The sequence below is a fragment of the Scomber japonicus genome, chromosome 21 (assembly GCF_027409825.1).
Source record: "Scomber japonicus isolate fScoJap1 chromosome 21, fScoJap1.pri, whole genome shotgun sequence".
Lineage (NCBI taxonomy): Eukaryota > Metazoa > Chordata > Actinopteri > Scombriformes > Scombridae > Scomber > Scomber japonicus.
This window is the reverse complement of record NC_070598.1, coordinates 12,672,371-12,692,936: the sequence shown is the minus strand read 5'-3', so window position 1 is coordinate 12,692,936 and position 20,566 is coordinate 12,672,371. Positions and strand designations below refer to the sequence as shown.

Genomic DNA, 20,566 nt, shown 5'->3' with positions numbered 1-20,566 from the left:
TCTGGATTGACAGCCACTGGCCCCGCCCACCCCAGTGACGGACAGCGATGGGCGGGGCCAGCGCCGCCAGAGGCACGGGGGCGTTTTCGTGCGGGTTTGCGGAACGGTCCGTTGCGGTGAATGCGTGATTGAGGTCCGGCAGCTAATAATCGTCCCCTTTTCGGGGCCGGAGTGCGCGGCGCGGAGGAGCAGCCGGATCAGGTAACAAGACATCTGCATATCTATCCTGCCTGAACGTCCACGGTGTCACTGTGTGGCTGGTTTGCATTGATATTGCCATTGTCGCTTCATCTGTCCTAGCTCTTTTCCCCCTCCGCTTGTAGAGGGTGGGATGGAGTCAGACAGATGGGGGCAATGATTTTTTTTAAAAAAGCTCTTGTCTGATCAAATGTGTTCAACGGGTAGCAGATCATGACACTGCAGTTGTTGCGTTGCCATGGTTAGTTAGGACTATGACAGTGAGGAAAAAATGAATTTCCAATTAAATCAGTGTTTTGTTGTTATCATTGTCTGTCTGATTGTTGTGATAAAAGCAGCCCTTTTTGCTACAGACATTGCAAAATAGCAGCAGCAGGCCTGTTCTTGCAGGTGGCCAAAAGCCTCTCTGAATTCTTTTTTTTTTTTTTAAAGATAAGAGATTATTTTATTTAAATTGTATTGATAATTTAGCATGAGAGCATGAAACACTGATGTGCTGCACAGAGTTTATAGCTATAGCTGCAAATGTTGAACTCTTGTCCGTACTTTGTGCTTCACATACACAGCTTTGATTATCATATAATCACAATACACCACAGATATGGAGGTATAATAACATACACATACACATTTAAAAGAAGAAGACTGCAGTCATTTAGAGTACTATCAGATGAAAATGGGTTCAGCTCTGGTTTGCTTTTAGCCAGCACTTAACCTTTGTTGTAATTGATTATATATCAGGAATTTAGTTTCAGTCGGTAATGTGTAACAAAGTTCTCAACTCTTTATGGAGGAAGCTGATGGTCCAAATTTAGATTTACGATGTGGTATTTTACAGTTGTCATTCACCATGCTCCTAGTTACTCCGTCACTGTCTTGTCTTTGGATATATCTGGAAAGAAAGAGGCTCTGGGGCTAGACTCATACATTTAAAAACTAATTTAACAAAAATGACTAATGCTCTCAAAGCTAAGCAGACTGTATCATTTCAGTGTGTCACAGTGACGCCACCAGACAGGCTTTACGTCCATTACTTTCAGTGTCTGATTCTATAAGGATGTTAGGTGTCTGATTGTAGATGGTCCATACTGTCATACAATATGAAAAATGACAAGAGGGGTTTATAAAAATGTAGGTTAAGCCTACAAGACGTGAGATTTTAAATCTGTGGCCAAAACATCATCTCATCTTATTTGCAAATGTCATCCTTGCATGCGAGGTACAGCTCACGGTTTGTCCTGGATTGTAAGATTAGATTTGTCATCTTTGAAAATAATGAAAAATGAGCATGAGACAGGTGCAGGGCCAAGACTGTTATTTATTAATATAGAAAGCAGTGCAATGACAATAACAGCATGGCCTTGGACTCTCACACAGACACACATACATACATACATACACACACACACACACACACACACACACACACACACACAGGGATTAAAAGAGAGATATTTCACAAGCATTTGCCAGTCTTCATATGACTTGTGTATAGGAATCTGTTGCTACAGAGTCCAGCGATGTTTTAAAATAGATTTAAGTGCTTTTCATAGCGAGGGCTCTAAACTGCTGCCACAGTGAAAAGCTGAAGACTTTACTTATTGATAGACTATTTGCAGGATCTGGCACCCAAAAAGCTCTTGCGCATGCTGTGCGTCCTGTGTGTGCGTTTGCCTCTGCTTGTGTGGACTTATACTTGTATGTCTACTACTTTGTGCGTGTGTGTGAATTTGTGTGTGTGCGTGTGTGTGTGATGTGGTGATGTCACAGCTTTGTTATAGGAACAGAGAAGCCTTGTGTCCTCATGATTAATTCATGTCCAGCTGCGGGATAGAGACAGAAGCAGCCAGTCACACACAGACAGGAGCACGTACTTAAAGGAGGCTGAAATAAGTAACTACCGGACCGGTAGCCAAGGAGACAGGAGAGACAGGTTGTCACAGAAATGGGTAGCCATGGAGACAAGATGAAAAAAGCAGTAAAAAATGAACCAAGGGGGCTCTCATCATCATCTGCACTGTCTGACAAGCTTTCAGGCTGTACCAGGGAGGAGCAGAGCATCCTGCTGAGAGAAGTGCATCTGTTGTGTGACTCCTCTGCATCCTTCTCCGGCTACACTCTGAATGTCAAGCCCCACTGAACAGAACAGGCTCCAGGTCGTCATGGAGACAGGAGCAGACCCTCATTGGAACAGAGGCAGGTAGTCACTGTGGCTTGGCTAGCCTGCTGTGTGCTGAGGCACGCCCTCTGCTGTCCACTGATAGCATCATGGCCCAGAGGGGCTCGGCTAATAGACCGGCTGCAGGTCTGAGTGGCTGTGGATGTGAACCACTGTGGAAGTGATCAGCGTGTACAGTGCATCAGCTCTGGGGACACACTCTGCTCGGTGGAGTGCTATATTTCAAGACTTTGCTTCAGGCATGTTCTCTTTCTGTTGCAGAGGAGACTGAGTGCATCTGCCTGAGCCAAAAGAGAAAATATCAATTCTGCTTTGGGGGATGTTTAAAGAATTCCTGCTATTTTTGTCTTTTATGTTCTTATCTCTGGTGCCCTTTCAGAGCTGCTGCTTCCTCCTATCCCTTCTCTCTTCTTTCTCGTTTTCTTATGTTCTTTTACTATCTCTTTCAGATCTTTACATCCCACTAATCTCTTTCATGCCCCCCTGCTCATCTTTCTATCCTCTTCTCTGCACTTTTTCTCTCTCTCTATGCCCCTTTCTACCTCTCGCAGGCACTATTTTCCCTTTCCATTGCTTTCCCAATCCCACTTCCTCTGATCTGTGTCCTCTCTCTGCCTCAATCCCAGATAATTCCCTCTCTGTGGAATTGGAAGATTGCAGCAGGCGAGAGCAAAAGAGAGATTATACTGTCAGATTAGTGGACAGGAGCAGCAATACATAATCTCAGCACACTCACTCACACACACACACACACACACACACACACACACACACATACACACACACATAGACACTGTGCCTTTCCCGATCCAATGCAGACTCACACACCCATGTAGACACGTGCACAAAGTATTTGCCACATGAATAAATGCACGAGCACATAATCAGACACTTGTTGTTTTTCTGAAACAGCTGTTTAACCCTCTTGCTTTGCCCTCTGACCCACAGGGTGATGTGCCATCAGCCGCTGGGGGGCATCTGTCCTCTCTGCAACCAGTTCATCCTGTGAAGCTTATGGGATAGGAGTGTGCGTGCCCCTTCCCAACACTGCAGTCCCACTGGAGTCATTTGTGCCAAAGCCGAGTTTTGTTAAAGGAGCAGAGATGGGCAGCCCAGGCTGCGAAGTGGGTCTTACTGGGCCAGTGGAGCCAACACTGGAGGCTCTATGTTCTGAGTGTGGCCAGATCCACCGCAGCTGGGAGAACCACCTCTACAACTACCGCCTGGAAGTAGACGATGACCTTGTGTGCCACATCTGCCTGCAGCCGCTGGTTCAGCCGCTCGACACACCTTGCGGCCACACCTTCTGTGCCCGTTGCCTGCGTAGCTTCCTCCAGGAGAGGGACTTCTGCCCACTGGATAGGACGCGGCTGCAGCTGCAAGCATGCCGCAGATCCAGCATACTGGTTCACAAGCTGCTAGACAAGCTGTCCGTGTCCTGCCCTTTGACCCCAGTCTGCTCCCTAAACATGCCACGATGTGACTTGGAGGCACACCTCAAACACAGGTAACCACACTTGCATACAGACATACTATAAAAGTGTGCAAGCTGTGAACAAACATAATGACATATTAAAGAATATGCATGCATAACAGGTGGGTTTTTTGGTTTGATTAATTCACACACGTTTCTGACTGATATGCCTCACACAGGTAATGCATCTTAATTGCAGTTGTATTGGAGTCAATCAGATCATAAGCAAAGATGTCCGTTCTTTAGTTTGATGTACCTTTTATATAGTATTTTTCTCAAAAAAGGTTTTAAAAACTATACATTTCAGTGACATGTATTCAAAACTTGTCAGTAGTCACGACTAGAAGGTTTCTGGTTAGGAACATTTGGCGATCTAGGTCATAGTCCATAATGATTAGTCTTACCCACAACCTTCAACCTTAAAGGTCTCTGTCCATCCACACGTTTGGCTTTTGGCCCATTTGGACCAGGTGCTGTGAGACCCTGAGGGGATTACTGGGCTGTAGGTCATGTGACGGGGGATTAGTGGTTCCCTACCACAGTCATGGGTTGGCTGAGAAGCTCCATGTTCTCATTCTACAATCATGCTGAGCAACTTCAACACCAGAGATCTTTTCAACCATTTCTTCTGCGAGACAGCTAAGGGTAACCCTGGCCTGTGGTGAGTCGAACACAGCGTTACGTGTGGTCAGCGCAACTTGGGCATCTTCATCATTGTTTCTATTCCTCTAGCTGCTTCTGCATTCACTTTCTATGTGGCTGTTTCTTTCATTTCCTTTTGTCTATCCCATCTGGCTGTCTGGCACACAAACATAGGATAGTATGTAAGTCTATGCATTGCAGGTTACCATTGGAGGAATTGGTAGAGGTTGCTGTGGTTGTTATGGACTTAAGTAGTGTTAAATCTGCATGTGACAGTATACCACAATACATGTCCATTTGGAACATTTATACTGCATAATATAGAGACTTTACTGTGCTTGGCTCAAGTGTTTTGGTTGTAAATGTGTAAAAACTAAGATACAGCTGATGAGAACAAGATAATAAGCTGCTTTATTGATCAAGGAGTACATTTCTTAAGACTGTCTGTTGCTAAGAAACCATCCATTGGTGTTTTCAATGCTTACTTATTGACTGGTTATCCGCTGACCACCAAACACCTTCGTTAAATTGAGGAGATTTTCCTTAACAAGCTCACACTAACAAATTATCACTAATGAGCTGTTAAAAGCTTTTCTGAGTCAGCTGTTTTTACAGGTAACCACCGCCACAGTGTCTCAACTTCATATCTTCAAAGCAAGACTGTGTACATTCTGCTGCTGAATTACTGTAAAGCAGTGCCCATGAGTGACAATTACAGGATGGTAAAATGTTACATAACAGAGGCACGAGTAGAGAAGAGTTATAAAGTTAGCAAGCTGACTCAACAATGTCAGGTACACAGAGATATCTAGATAAGATAACCATAACAGTCCATAACAGTACAAATAAGGATATAGCAGCCAAATCATAAAGGTGTGTTTTAATGCTTATAAAATCAACCTTTCATTTGTGAGAGGACAAATCTGGACACTCTGGTTTTAGGTGTGTCCAAGATTGAAAATAGCAGAACAACAAGCAAAGATAGACAATAATTGAATTATTTGGTTGTACTTATCCAGAACTAAAACTCAGTATTTTAAAGTCTAACTCCTAAATCAGTCACATCAGCAGACGAGAACATCTCAGCAAAGGTTGCACACTTCATGTTGTGACGAGTAGACAAGGAAAGATGGCTTAAGACATATCACACAAGTTCACTGTGAGGACTAACGTGACATTCTTTACTAAAGATTAAACCTCTGGCCCACGTGGGCTCGCCGCTCCTCTGTCCAGCAGACTTAGGTCTAAGATAGTAACAGGAGCCAAGAGTCTGCTGTTGCTGTGTGACTGTCAGTCAACACTGTTTATGTCGAAGGTCAAGGATCAGACCCTGGACATTAGATTAAAAGATGAAAGTGTCAGGCCACAGTGTTCTTTGGTGGTAAAGGTGCGGCAGCTGATCTTATTACTGGTGGTGTGTATGTGTTAGCAGGTTAAATGCTGGTGTGTCTCCTCTGTGTGAGCAGGAAAACTAAATGATAGTGAGACTGATGTATTCACTGTTCTTGTCTGATCAAGACATTTACTAGATCCAAATAGTGAACATGTTTCCCCTCTAAACCATTTCCCTTCGGTCTTGATGGAAATGTCGTGTCAAAGACAGAAATCCATTACATAACGCTACCAGTTATTGAGTGTTTCATATTTTAAATATTGCATAAGCAAGAAAATTGTTGGAGAGCAATATTTGCTTTCCCGCTGTCAGAGATGGTCCAGGTTTTCTTAGGGAGTAGGAAAGGAAGAACAGAAGCACTTAAATTATTCAACCAGCTTATAGCTGCCACTTATAGTAAATACTTCAGTCCATTAATAGTGAGACCACATTGATCCCTTGAGTCTGTCCATCTATTTTTAATTATTTTCCAAAGAGTATCAATTTGCGGGGCAGGACTTAAGCATCCTTTTCTGGTTTCGATGGAAATAGAATCAAGGTGTTGTTTCTTGCATTAAAACCACACTAACAGGATTAGTTGAGTTGTGCAATAAAGACATTCGATAATCGATTAATCAGCATTTATCAGTCAACAAGATTAAGAGTCTACAGCCATACTAGCAGCTCAGTGAGGCTGCTCTTATCTAACGTGCTCACAGTGAGAGTGCCAACATGCTGATGGTAGAGTTCCTGCACACATATGATTAACACACACAGGTGATTCACTGGTTCTGGTAGAGGTTTAATCTGCCATAATAACCCAACATACCTGTGGGCATGTGCAGGGCTTTTGAGAAGACATATCTATCACGTTTACCATCTTAGTTTGACATGGTTATAGCATACTTACATTTGCTAACATCCAACACAAAGTGCAGTTGAGGCAGATGCAATATTAGTTTTGCAGTTATTTGGTCATAAATCAAAGTATTAATCTGATATTGGTTCTAATTGGAAAGTGGTGATTACACTGAATGAATGTGGCATGAATGTGTGTATCATGGCAATCCATCAAACAATTACAGTTCATAAATGGGAATCTCATGGTGGCACAAGACAAGACAGCAGGGGATCATGAAAGTTATTAGGATGCATCATCTGGAGACCATGAATATCTGGAGAAAATGTTATGGTAATCTATTAAATAGTTGCCGAGATGTTTCAGTCTGGGTTGAAACTGACTCACAGGCCAGCAACACTGTCCCTACAGCTGGTTCCCGCTCCTCAGATCTGATTTTTCTGCTTTTCTATGTTGTATATCATCATTAATTAAATATAATTGTAAGGTTTTTTTTGCTGCTGGTCAGACAAAACTGTCATTTTGGGCTCTGCGAAATGGGATGGACATTTTTCACTATTTTATGATATTAAAAAAATAACCAAAAGGAGCCCATGTCAGTCTAAATGAGATATAAATATGAGACATGTGAGGTCTTTTTCTCTGTGGTCAGTGACAGCTTGATGTGGCTGTATCTTAATTCAGCTGGGATCCTTCCTACAAAAATAACTCTGTATCCACTGAATCCCTCCCAGCTACGTGTGAAACCTACACTCTGACCTATCCTGTGGAGGGGGCGAGCATAACGAGAAAGTCCCTGATGTGAAGTTAACTGATGCAGAACTTGATTTTCTTTACACGTCAGATGGACTAACAAACTGACGCCTGTTGCTTGGTGAAAGGTGTCCCGGGACGCAGTCTCAGCAGACGAGTGTGGACGGCCCACGATGTGAGAGTGGGGATGAGCGAGCGATGGTGACCAGTCCTCCCAGATCACCCCGCTCCCCGCAGACAGACCTGAGGGATGCCACCCCGTCGCCGCCCTCTGGACCTAACAACGCCTGCAGCAACGGGTCCACGTGGACAGAAGATGCTGGCCTTGACAACCCCGCCTTTGAGGAAAGCACTGAGGAAGACAGTGAGTCGATCCACTGCAAATTTAGATTGCCAGTGAAGTCAATAAAGTTTAGATTGACTCACCGTATTAAGGGAGTTAATCTTCTCGTCCTCTCAGACTCTATTTGTCTCCTTCTTCTTCCTTTGCCTTAGGTGTGGTCGGGTTGGAGTGTGTTGTCCCCAGGGTGAAGCGACCCCTCAGTAATCCCTGCATCCACCTCCTCCGGTCTGTCAGCTCCACCTCCTCTGGCTGGGACTGCCCCGAGTCCCCACCTCTCTCTGCTGAAGAAGGTACAACATCTCCTCTTCCATCCTGTCTTCCCTGAATAGAAGTGATATGAGATATAAAATATGTGATCTTGTCTTCCTTGCAATTGTAAGAGCTGTAATCTTAGACGGCTGGATAATCACATTCAGGCAACATTATGCTAAAAATGTAGGAAGATCTGGACATTGAATTGTGAAATGCTGCTGTGTAAACTGATTTGTGTGTCCATTAGGCTGTGTGAAGTTGCCCTCCCTTCCTGAAGGAGAGATTACCGCCATAGAGGTCCACCGGGCTAACCCGTATGTGGAGCTGGGCATCAGCATCGTCGGGGGAAACGAGACACCTCTCATTAACATTGTGATTCAGGAAGTGTACCGAGATGGTGTCATTGCACGAGATGGGAGGCTGCTGGCTGGGGATCAGATACTACAGGTGAGAGATTTCAGAGACCTATTATAATTTTGTTAAAAAAAAAACAAGTGTTTGAGTTTATCTCATATTCTGCCCCATTTTCATACAAAAATTGAGCTTTCAAACAATCATTTTTGCCACATTTGTTCTGCTCAAGATTAATGTTGACATAGATGTTACAGATGTTTTGAGTATAGTCATCTTACCTCATCTGAATCCTTTCTTGATATTTTTAATTATTCTTTCCAAAGCCTTGAAAAACATCTTGTCTACTTTCTGTTGTTGTATCTATTTAAAGCTGCTTTAATCAATATTTTTATATTAACAATTGATTACAATACTACTTGTAATGTAAAAAGTGTTCTTCATAATGACAAATCCACAGGGAATGGAGGGTATGGAGCACTTTCCAGCAGGCAGTGTTTTCAGTGAGAAACTGGCACACAACAAAAAGTTACATTAGTTACTTACATAGTGTAACATTTAGCTGCTTAAGAGACTAATGTTTTTCTCGAGAATTAATGGAGGCCAAAACAGAGCTATAATAAGAGTAAATATTAAACTTATTTTCATCAACTGGCCAGAAACGTCACTACAAATGAATGCAAATGTTTCTGGATGTGCAAAGAGGCAATTTAATAAGCTGATAATATGTTAGTGTTGTGTTTATAGCTTGTTGTGATGCCCCCAAGTAGTAGTAAAAAATGTATGAATACAGATTTAAAAATTAATTTCTCTTAATTTCATTTGACCTGTCTCTCTCCCAAGGTGAACAATGTGGACATCAGTAATGTGCCCCACAGTTTTGCCCGCTCTACCCTTGCACGACCCTGCACCACTCTGCAGCTGACTGTGCTCAGGGAGCGTCGCTGTGCCTCCCGGGCACCTCCCTCATCCTCCTCCTCCACCCCGGCCGTGCCACATGCACCCTGCTCCACCCCTGAGGGCACCCCGTCTAGCCCTGCCACACTGAGAATCACCCTGAATAAGCGGGACTCAACGGAGCAGCTCGGCATCAAGCTGGTGCGGCGAACGGATGAGTCAGGAGTGTTTGTTTTGGACCTATTGGAGGGAGGCCTGGCAGCGAAGGATGGCAGGCTACGCAGTAATGACCGCGTTCTGGCCGTCAACGACCAGGACCTTCGCCACGGCACCCCGGAGCAAGCTGCACAGATTATACAGGTGAGGATGCATTTAGGTGCACATGAGTCATTCATGTTTTATTTTGTAAATATCAGAACTTTTGTGAGGAAATAAGCAAATAATTGGAGTTGCCCCTAAAAGCAATGACTCTGTCTTTCTAGGCCAGCGGAGAGCGAGTCCACCTGCTGATTGGACGGCCCACTAAGCCAACTCCACCACCGCCGCCAAAATCAAGCTCCACCAGAGACCTTTACTGCCTTGATCACTTCCTGCCTAACCATAGCTCTACCCCAAGTCCTGTGCCCATACACCTCTCCCGCACCAGCACCCATAGAGTGAGGATACTTCTTATATATGCATATATGTGTGTGTGTGTGTGTGTGTGTGTGTGTGTGTGTGTGTGTGTATGTGTGAGTGTGATACAGTATAATAATTAGAATAGAATAAGGTGCTGTAGAGACAGTTTCCAAATATCAAAAGTAAGACTGAGACTATAAATAAATGTGGGAAGTATTATTACAGTACATCTTAAAGAATAGAAGTTTTTTTCTGCCAAAGCAAGAGAAGAAAAGTAGTTAATGCCTGATGGGGATTATCATTTATCACGGCAGCTAATTAACAGTGTGGATTATTTTTCTAGTGGGTTTAGTTTTTATTTCCAATTATCATCACAAAGTCGACTTATGTTATTCTGAGCTGCAGTGATGGGATGAGAGTGTAAGAATATCCTGACGGAAATGAAAGAAACACATTTAAAATGCAGCTATAATCATCAGTATGAGTTTGGTAAAAAATATAATATTCACTCATTGGTTAGAAATTCTGCTTTAAAATCAGAGTGGAAATAGAAATGAAACAAAATGAAATGAAAAAGTCATATCCTTCAACTATAAAAATATCTATTGCTCTGATCCTCCAAAGTTAACCTGCTCCACAGCAGGTTAGCCTAGCAGCACTGGTTACCATGGTGATCCCCAGTAAAAAGTGTTTTGAAGAGATATTCATCCTTTGCCACAAGTTTATCTGGGATTTTTCCCAGATATAATGTAACAAAAGAGCAATCAACTTCTATTCCAATTACTTTCATTATGTAATTATTAATCTCTTGACAATATGAAAAATGAAAGTCCAACGATAATGATTTTTTTCCCCAGTATTCATTTTGACCCTGAGAAACCTTTATGTAAATTTTAATTTTTGAGTCACAAAATTATCTCTGACCAGGACCTTTATCTGGTTCTCTTTCAGACAGTTTAATAATCTGTGTATATTTCTGGTGAATATCGGGAAAAAAACTGAAAATGATGTGCAAAGAGTGAGCAGACTCAAGAACATCGACCTGTTGTTGAGATTGAGCCTGTGTTTCCTTTGATTGTTCAGGATCTGTCCCAGTGTGTGACCTGTAAGGAGAAACACATCACAGTGAAGAAGGAACCTCTGGAGTCACTTGGCATGACTGTGGCAGGAGGGCGGGGCAGCAAGAGCGGGGAGCTGCCCATCTTTGTGACCAGCGTCCAACCTCACGGCTGCTTGTCGAGGGACGGACGAATCAAAAGAGGTGAACGCTTGCTCAGAAATGATGATAACATAGATGGATTCAGCCAGATCAAAAACATGACATCATGTTCTTGCTGACTCCCTCCCTCCCTCTTTCAGGTGACGTCCTGTTGAGTATCAACGGGCAGGACTTGACGTACCTGAGCCACGGTGAGGCTGTGGGCACCCTGAAGGCCAGTGCTGCCTCACCCTCAGTGCAGCTGCGGGTGCTGGAGGTCAGCATGGTGGAGGAGCACGACCATGACCACGACCAGCTGCTGTCTCACACTCATGACAGTGACTTTGACGCCAACTGGTCCCCTTCGTGGGTCATGTGGCTGGGTCTGCCCAGGTGAGCAAACCGAGGAGAGGAAAGGTGGCAGAGGCACAAACACGTGTACTATATTAAATATTAGTGTTTTTGTGATTAGTGAATATCATAATTATTATTATTATTTAATCTATCTGTCTGTTCAGCCCTCCTTCACCTTGCACTCTGGTCTTTTCTTGCAGCTACCTACACAGTAGTCATGAGATTGTACTGCGTAGGAGCCACCCTGGCAGTTGGGGCTTCAGCATCGTTGGAGGCTACGAAGAAACCCACGGCAACCAGGCGTTCTTCATCAAGACCATCGTCCTCGGCACACCTGCGTACTACGATGGACGCCTCAAGTGAGTTGCTCTTCACATGACTATCTGTGGCTTATGTTAGCAGCGCCACAGCAGTGAGTAATAGTTGTAGATAAACTGTGACCTCCGGCTGTTAACTTAGATGTGTTGGTAAATATTGTGGAACTATTTCTAGCTGTTGGAATTATTTTATCCGTTTAAAAAAAATAAATAAAGTATATTTCTTCATGACCCATTTTTGAAAATTCACATCTTCAATAGGAATGAATAGGCTTGTGTTTGAGTGCCAGACAGGGAAAATACCGACAGATGGCCAAAAGCTTATGTTATTGACAAATATAAAAATGTATAATATCTCCAGCCCTATTCTTTAACTGTATCTTGTCTCTCGCTATGTAAGCCACTCCCATTCAAATGTCAAATCTAATACTTGTCTCCATATTGTAGTGCTATTTGAAGGCACATTACACCATCCTGTCAGGTCCTGTTTACAATCTGTACTGACTTGAGTCTTTGTCATTCTAGGTGTGGTGACATGATCGTGGCAGTCAACGGCCTGTCAACAGCAGGAATGAGCCACTCAGCTCTGGTGCCTATGCTGAAGGAGCAGCGCAGCCGGGTGGCGCTTACTGTAGTCTCCTGGCCTGGCAGCCTGGTATAGCCGGGCCAGATCATAAGCAGGTTGCGCGCCACACCGAGTCCACCCAGAATGTTCTATATTGGGAACAACCTTGGCCAAAGTGAACTGGTACACGCTACTGTACATCGCTCCATACCAGGCTTAATCCAGGACCAAAAGCATTCAGAGCTGTAGTAGAACCCAGCAGGACCAAGCCTGTCCTGACCAGGTGGGAACTGATCCAGATCGTGCCATGTCACTCGACAGACTGCACTCACAAACACACTGCTGTGTTCATATGGTCATGTTGTCTTCACTCCCACTGGGAGAATGATACTGCAACTGTTAACAGGCGATCTGTGCTGTATTCACCTCACTAGGCAGTTGTAGAATCCAGGGCTATATTCAGGTGGATGCATCGTTGCAGGTAGAGATAGAATATTAAAAAAATAAAAATAAAAAGTAGCCTGTGATCCTCTGTCATCTAGGATAATGACCTTTAATCAAGATTTTCTGCAACACCAGCGCTGTATCCAGCTGAATAAGCCTGAGGCCTTATTAGAAACCTGCCGCACCCCTGGGGGCTCAACTGCCCTTAGGCCTCATCACCATGACAACCAGCTGTCCCATCAGCTGGAGTTTTATACATGTGTGTGAATGTGTGTACTGTTTGTTTAATAAACATTTCCTTCAAAGGATTCGTGGCTCCACAGCATGCTTTTCCACTTTGCACGTGGAGGATTTACAGTTGGAAGCAGTTTATTAGCAACTACACACAGGGTTACTTAGAAAACAGGCTTTGAGACTGCTAGCATAGTGCTGTAATAATGAGGCTTTATTTCCCAAATTAAATAAACAGAAACATTAAGTGATTTGTTTCACCATTAACATACATATTCCAGCAGAGATATAATGCAGCCTCAAGATTTGGTATCGTCTAAACGCGTGTTGCGCAGCTTTGCAGCAAGCTTGTGGGTCTCTGCAGCAAGCTTGTGGGTCTCCGCTTGATTGGCTGCAGCTGCCAGTTTGACCTGCAGTGCAAGACGCCAGGGCAGATTCTTTTTAGGATGCAGCTTCTGGAAAAGGAAACAAAACCACATATGAACAAGGACAAGATGGGGGGTAAAAGCTCCTTAAAACAAAAAAAAAAAAAAAAAGGGAAGCCAAAAAAAACCCAAACATTACCTTGAGCTTTTTCTTTCCTGGGTCATGCGCCACTCCATGTCGCCACAGACTTTCCTATCATACAATAAAACCAGTTACCAACTGTCATACCAACCACATAGTTTTAGCAAGCTAAGGGTGAATTAACCCAGATCTTCATAGTTTCAGTTCAACGTGCTTTGTGCAATACCCGGACTTTCCAGAAAAGTACAGTGACCTAATTCAATTGTTTGTGCTGCTCAAGACACTGAAAGTACATTACATTATTAAGTACAGAAAACTAAATTTGTCAATCAGGATAATAAAGATCCCACTGTAGACAGTCCTTAACTTTTAACACGTTACATTAGAAAGATGCATTATTCTTAGTAACCAAGACACCATGTAATATTTTATTGTTACAATGTAAACAAATGTCAATTTGCCTCCATTGTAGTGGTGTAGCAGCACAATGTCAAAGTGGATCTCTCAAACCCCAAACATGTTTGAGGAAATGTTTCAATTTAGATGAAGTGAAGCTCAGATTGCAGGTTTACCTTCATGGCAAAGCTCTTTCCACAGCCAGCATATGCACAGCTGAAGGGTTTCTTGCCCTCATGTTCTCCCAGTACGTGATTCTCCAAGTTGAAGCGACGAGTGAACTTTTTGCCACACCCTTGTCTGGGGCACAGCAACATCTTCCTCTCCCCAGAGTGGACATGCAGCGAATGCTGGCGTAAGAACCACGCATTGTTAAACTGCTTTTTGCACTCTCCACATGGCAGCTTGACTGAGAAAACAGAAGTTGTGTTTTTATTCAGTGGCGTGCTACACTACAGGTTTATCAGTAACAATGAAACATCCATTCCTACCTCTATGCTCCTTTCTGTGCTTTTGATATTCCGTCCACGTCTTCCCCAGGAAAGGGCATGCTTCATCGTCACAAGGGTAACCTGCAGCAGAGAGACAGAGGGGCTTCTGGTTAAAGACAAATTCACATGTTGGGATTGAGTGAAGAAAAAAAAAAATCACCAAACCTGCATGTACTCTCTCATGGTGTTTCAGTTTTCCACGAGAGGGAAATTCTCTTGAACAGCCTTCGAAAGCACAACTAGATTAAAATAGAGAGTTTAGATTTGAGATGGTCAATGATACAAAAATTCCAGTTATTCTTGCACCACTCAAGTAGTCACTTACTGAAATGGCAGAATCCGTTGGTGCTCACCCTTATGGGCAATCAGTTGGTACCGCTTATTGAAGTCCTTTTTGCAACCTTTATGATCACACTGCAAAATAAAGCAGCAACAGCTGAATCAAGCAATGCAAACTCATAAGAAGGAAGATTAAAAGAAAGTTTAAGGATTACTGTACTCGATATTGATTCTCCTGGTGCTGGTGAACTCGAGCCATGTGGTTCTTCATGCTGGCCTTGGTAACAAAGGCTTCGGAGCATCCTTCAGTCCGACATCTGGAGATCAAATGTAGCTTTAGTAACATCAAATAGATTTTAAATTTCCTGGTTTAGAAAAGAAAAAAAGGACACAGTGGCTTACTTGTGAGGTTTTTCCCCACTGTGACTGAGCTCATGTCTGGTGAGCTGATAGCGAGTGGCAAAGCTCTTGTCACATTTTTCACAGGAGAATGGTTTCTGATGGGGGAAGAAATGTTCAACACTTATCAGACATTAAATAGTTAGTCACTTGATGTTTGCCATGTCAACCATTCAGCTTTGGCCTCTACAACTTCACAGCCACTTACCAATCCTGTGTGTTTGCAAAGATGAGCCTCTAGCTTCCATGACTTACTGAACTTAGCTTTACAATCAAAAAAAGAGCAAACGTAGCTTTTTTGGCTTTGCAACCTCTCCCCCATCTTTAATGAGATGTCAGATGTGGTGTTTTGGTCACAGTCAACTAGTTGTAAAAGGGGGCAGGATACTTACTGACCTACAACCAGCAGCTCACCTGTGCTTGATTTATCTTATTGGATCGTACCAACTGGAGGAAGAAAGGGGGGTACACAACCTACATTCAGCTGTACAGGATTGCACTAAAAGTGATTCAACATGCAAGATGCAATGATTTAGGCCCCTAAATTTGATAGTGATCTCATTGATACTCAAACATTATAAATGTCCGTGACTCCTTCCTCCACGTTGATTGATTCAGGCTTTAAAAATGTCAGCCAGGCTCCTTACAGTACGCGTCCCTATCGGCTGATCTGCTGTGTGTGTTTTTGTGTGTGTGTGTCCATGCGCTTGTGTGTGTTGAGTGCAAGTGGGAGAGAGGCGACTGTCTGTCTCCATTAATCACACACACACACACCGAATTTACTGCTGTAATCCTAATCTTATCAACCCTCCAATATTGTTTTCTGATAGCTATGATTTATTGTTGTCAGAAATTAGTCTTCAGTGAGTTCCTTTGTAACCCACAAACCTGAAACTGAATCTGTTTGTAGTTTTAGCTGAGAGGTAAGAAGTGACAATTGTAAGATAATAGTAAATGTTTAAAGTAGCACAGAGAAGAGTCATAAAAAAAGCAAACTGACTCAATAACACAGCTAATATCTATTAAAAGTTTGCTCTCATTAGCCACCATAAGCTACTGGTCAAACCAGACCAAATAGGGCCGTAGCGGCAAAAGTCCTGAGTCCTATATTGAATTGAGCAAAGGTGCGTTTTATTGCTGGTGAAATCTTTTAAAAGTTACATATTGTCACTTAAAGTCAATGTAAGTGCTAAAATGACCATTCATTTCAAGCAGGAATTCAAATATTAAAGGTATTACCAAACAAAGATGTATTTTAAGGCTTTAAACACAAAGTCAGAGACAATTCAATAACACTATCTGCTTGTCTAAACATTAGAGATCACCCTCTGCGCCCATGCCATGCTCTCATGTGAAACCTTTGACTGACTCCTGTGAATGAGGCCTATTGAGAGCCTGTTGGGCGTTACCTCAGTGCCCTCCCACGCTTCAGGTGAGCATGCCTGGGTCAGTTGACATGGTTATCAGTCTCATCCGGTCCCCCCCTCCCTCACCCACTGCTGCTGTCAGGGTCAGGATCAATACAGCTGGCCCAATATTCACATATATGACCATGCCCTCCCCTCCATCCCCCCCCTCCTCCGTCTGATAACCACCGGCCGAGCGACACAGACTCTGTCACCCCACCTATCACACACAGAGATACAGCCTGCACTCTGTTTGGCCTGTAGTGGGATTTCCTTGTGCTTTTGTCAAATCTTAAGACCGATCCCAAACACACACACACACACACACACACACACACACACACACACACACACACATACAGGTCATGTGGACATACGCTGTCACACCCTCACTTGCCTCATAGTCAAGAAGCAAAGGTGTGTGAGGGATCGTGAGGCCTCGGAGGGGAAAAGGACAAAACTCAAATCACAAGTTTACCCACATTACAAATAAAGAATATTTTCTCACTTAACTTAAATGGTTTTTAGCTATTTGAGGGTAATTTGGTAGTTTGGTTTCTGTGTTTTTCCACCACAGATTGTATTATATTCCATTCAGTACATTTACTTCTTTACATATTAAGTATTTGTAATTTTTCATTTTGAATGTTGTACTCTTATTTCACTATATTTATCTGACAATATAGTTAGTTTAGGATTTCATATAGAAATCAACCTACCAAATATAGGTGATGACTGTTACAGATTAAAGTAGGCCTACCCAAAATTATATTAATTTAAAATACTGCTGCAACCAATAATATGGCATATACAAAGTCTGTCCTTCATAATGTGTACTTTTATTTTTAATAGTTTAAAATAGATGGTGTATTTTTATACTGTGGTATATATACTTTTATTCAGGAATACTTCAACAAAAAACAACTGTCACATCATTAAAGGATTCAAAATTCTCTTAACATTTTTCACAGGGACCATTTCTTCAGTAGCTTCAAAGAAAGTTAACAGACTGTGAATTATCCAGAGCCACTGGAAGATTTTTGTTTCTAGTTGAAAACAGTTTGAATCCTAATCATCGTGTCCACAGTGCTCAGACGGAGGCAGAGATCTCAGAGACAGATTTCTCACAACCTCGACATGTAAAACCAAACATCTCACTGTATCAGAGGTGTTGTAAATTAGAAACATGCTGTTCTTCTGTCATTTGAATGAAATCGCCTGCAAATAAATGAAATGCGATCAGACAAGATATGAAGGAAGGTAATTGTGAAATTTCGTATCTGTGTACCATGCTATGCAGATTTACCACACACACACACACACACACAACTTGCATCAGTGGTGGAAGCCTATCTGTGTCCATATCCAATTATCTACTGTTTGTGTGTGTGTCTGTGTCATAGCCTACTTTTGGGAATTTCAGACTAAAGACCAGTTAATTGGGGACAGCTTGTCCAATTGGGGACAAAAGCTGTGTCCCTAATTGGGGAAAAAGCTGATTTTGGGGTCAGTGGTTGGGGTAAGTCTCCAGGAAATGAATGTAAGTCTATGTAATGTCCCCTAAAGAGACCTACCATGTGTGTGTATGTGTGTGTGTGGTTAATATATAACCCTCCAGGTCGATACAGCTGCTCTGAGCTGCTGGCCGAGCTGACAGACTCAATCTGTGTGTGTCAAACGTGTGTGATTAAGGAGTTCATAGTGCTCCACAGCTTTTATCCACAAACCTCACAACTGCCCCTCCACCCCCTTTTTTCTGCCCTCCTCCCTCTCACTTGCTTTCTCTCTCCTCTTCTGTTTACTTTTTGTTCCTTCAATCAGTAACTTCCATGAGTCAGTGTCACACATGACGCTCGGGTGTATTTGTGAGAACACACACACACATACAAAGGACCTACTGTAGATATATATAGGCAGGGTGAATATCATATTATGCTATATGGCACACGCCTCCAATACTGTTGTGTGTGGTGTTTCAGATGAGATATTGTGTATTGAGTATTTCATCTTTGGTTAATTAAAAAATAACAGAAATGTAGGTAAACTCTATTCAGTTATGTTTCATGTGTTTCTCAAAGCTGTGGGAATATAAAATTATATCTAGGCAACTTTTCCCTTATCTAAACAGTACAAGCTAAATCCAGACATTGCCGATCAATACCAAGGGCTTTGGCTGTCAACTCGCTCATTGATTGATTGCATTTTATTTTTCCATCTGTTTTTCCTGGTTTTATCTCTTCGGGTTGTTGGATACTTATTACTCTATCCTGATAAGACCTGTGTCTGAATTCCCTGACCTCAGGCCTGAAAGGTTATGAGGGTGAAGACAACCTGAGCTGGTTTATCTCTGAAAGGTGCGCACCATTGTCCACTCTAAGATTACAACAGTTGTTCTATGCCTCTTTAAATTAATAAAAAGGGACTTAATTCACTATGGAATAATTAATCTTCTGTATTTATGAATCTTCTTTCGACATCTCTTGTCATTCAAGGAAATTCAAGTGTTCACCGTTGGCTTGGTCTCTCTCTCTCTCTCTCTCTCTCTCTCCCACACACACACACTTCATCCTGTCAGCTGCTGGCCCTATCTCTGTAAACTGGTCCTAATTCGTGTAAATATTGGATAAAGTACTGAGGTGGGATGAGATAACCTATTTGTCACATAACCGGCCAGCCATTCAGCCTCCACTGATTAAACAGCACACATCAAGTGGTCCACACACACACACACACACAGTGCAGGACAAGTATTACACACACACACACACAGTGCAGGACAATCAACTCACATACACGCGCACACACACACACAAACAGAGGTATGACAAATGCATTCTTTTATTTTATCTAGAGCAAAATACAAAAAGAATATTTACTTCAAAAATAAATGAATTCCTGCTGAATGATGAACAGAAATGAGAAAGTGTTGTCACGGGAAGTTTACTGGCAGCTTTAAATGTTTAATTGCAGCTATTGATACCGGTCATATATACATGTATTATTATAATATAAATATATATGGCATGTCAGTTGTATTTTAACTGGTAAAAGGTGGAGTATGTATTTTCATGTGCACTTTGACTATTTCAGAGAATTACTGAAAAATACAATTGATCACTTTGAATAACGAAATGTGAATTGTGGATATAGAGAAATGTGTTGACTGATCACCTTATTGCTTGTTTTAAATTTGATTTATGCTTTTTATACCCATTTTTACAGTATCCAATACTTTTTTTTCATTTAATTTTAGCTTGCACTGGAAAGCACGTCATGCTCCTTGTTTAAAAAGTGTTGCACAAAAAATAATGATGTATTTAAGAACCCCATACTTCAGTATAGCTACTCCGTCACTGATACATTTTATATTGAAATCTCAGTGAGATTCAATCCTGCTCGACAACGTATTATTATTTTTACATAATTTGACTATAATGACTGTTAATGCAGTGGCCAAATATTAGGAACACTGTTCAATATAATGCTCCCTAGTACACCACCACTCACTACGACCTCAATAACGGACATAAAGCAGAATTATCACCTATCTGACAACGTCAACAAAAACTGAAAATATATAAGCGTTGTAAAAGTAGAATTTATGGCAGAGCTGTTGTATTGGATTGCATTAGACGGCAGGTGTAAGAGGCCAATGAGTGTATATCAACCACACTTTTGACAAAAGGTGAACCATATCTGTGGATATAGTAGTGCCCAGTTGAAGTACAGTGTTAAATAAATAGAATTATAATATAGATCAACACTATTTATTAACGGTCATAGTGAAAATTGTGTTCTACAACTGAGACCTTACACTGATTTGGAGCTCAGCACAATGTCCTGGTGCACACTGCCACCTACTGCACTGGTTGGAACTATATCTGTGGCATCCACCAGACCTACTACTGCAGAATGAGACTGAAAATGTCCCACTTATGTCTCCCTTCACTAACATGCCTGAGTGGGTTTGTGGAGCAAGGATATCTACTAATCCAAAATACAACTGACCGCCTCCCATCCAAATGTTGGTCAACCCCAAAC

The 20,566-nt window shown here is 42.3% G+C and overlaps 2 protein-coding genes across 3 annotated transcripts; one reads left to right on the top strand and one right to left on the bottom strand.

Moving 5' to 3' along the window:
- The first annotated feature begins 61 nt into the window (after positions 1-61).
- Positions 62-13,096, top strand: lnx2a (ligand of numb-protein X 2a). 2 transcript variants are annotated; one of them, XM_053342291.1, is made up of 11 exons: positions 62-201; positions 3,326-3,884; positions 7,606-7,841; positions 7,973-8,110; positions 8,320-8,519; positions 9,267-9,680; positions 9,803-9,976; positions 11,022-11,199; positions 11,298-11,529; positions 11,691-11,849; positions 12,333-13,096. In XM_053342291.1, the coding sequence occupies exons 2-11, from the start codon at positions 3,481-3,483 to the stop codon at positions 12,466-12,468; spliced, it is 2,271 nt and encodes a 756-aa protein (XP_053198266.1). In that variant the 5' UTR covers positions 62-201; positions 3,326-3,480; the 3' UTR covers positions 12,469-13,096. The 2 variants fall into 2 exon arrangements, with proteins under 2 accessions (XP_053198266.1, XP_053198267.1); XM_053342292.1 differs by lacking the exon at positions 62-201 and having other exon boundaries at positions 3,748-3,884; positions 7,569-7,841.
- A 250-nt stretch (positions 13,097-13,346) lies between these two features.
- On the bottom strand, positions 13,347-15,441 carry gtf3ab (general transcription factor IIIA, b). Its single transcript, XM_053342871.1, has 9 exons — positions 15,328-15,441; positions 15,123-15,217; positions 14,941-15,037; positions 14,767-14,855; positions 14,607-14,680; positions 14,442-14,522; positions 14,127-14,359; positions 13,612-13,665; positions 13,347-13,502 (listed from the first exon to the last, which is right to left on the bottom strand). The coding sequence occupies exons 1-9, from the start codon at positions 15,439-15,441 to the stop codon at positions 13,347-13,349; spliced, it is 993 nt and encodes a 330-aa protein (XP_053198846.1).
- Positions 15,442-20,566: the final 5,125 nt, after the last annotated feature.

Bases quoted from the DNA above. Each gene is read 5' to 3' on its own strand.
- lnx2a (XM_053342291.1), top strand. From the start codon at position 3,481: ATGGGCAGCCCAGGCTGCGAAGTGGGTCTTACTGGGCCAGTGGAGCCA. The intron at 3,885-7,605 runs GTAACCACACTT...GCTTGGTGAAAG, and splicing joins GAGGCACACCTCAAACACAG to GTGTCCCGGGACGCAGTCTC. The intron at 11,850-12,332 runs GTGAGTTGCTCT...TTGTCATTCTAG, and splicing joins TACTACGATGGACGCCTCAA to GTGTGGTGACATGATCGTGG.
- gtf3ab (XM_053342871.1), bottom strand. From the start codon at position 15,441: ATGGGGGAGAGGTTGCAAAGCCAAAAAAGCTACGTTTGCTCTTTTTTT. The intron at 14,681-14,766 runs GTAAGTGACTAC...ATTTTAATCTAG, and splicing joins CAACGGATTCTGCCATTTCA to TTGTGCTTTCGAAGGCTGTT. The intron at 13,666-14,126 runs GTAAACCTGCAA...ATTGTATGATAG, and splicing joins GAAAGAGCTTTGCCATGAAG to GAAAGTCTGTGGCGACATGG.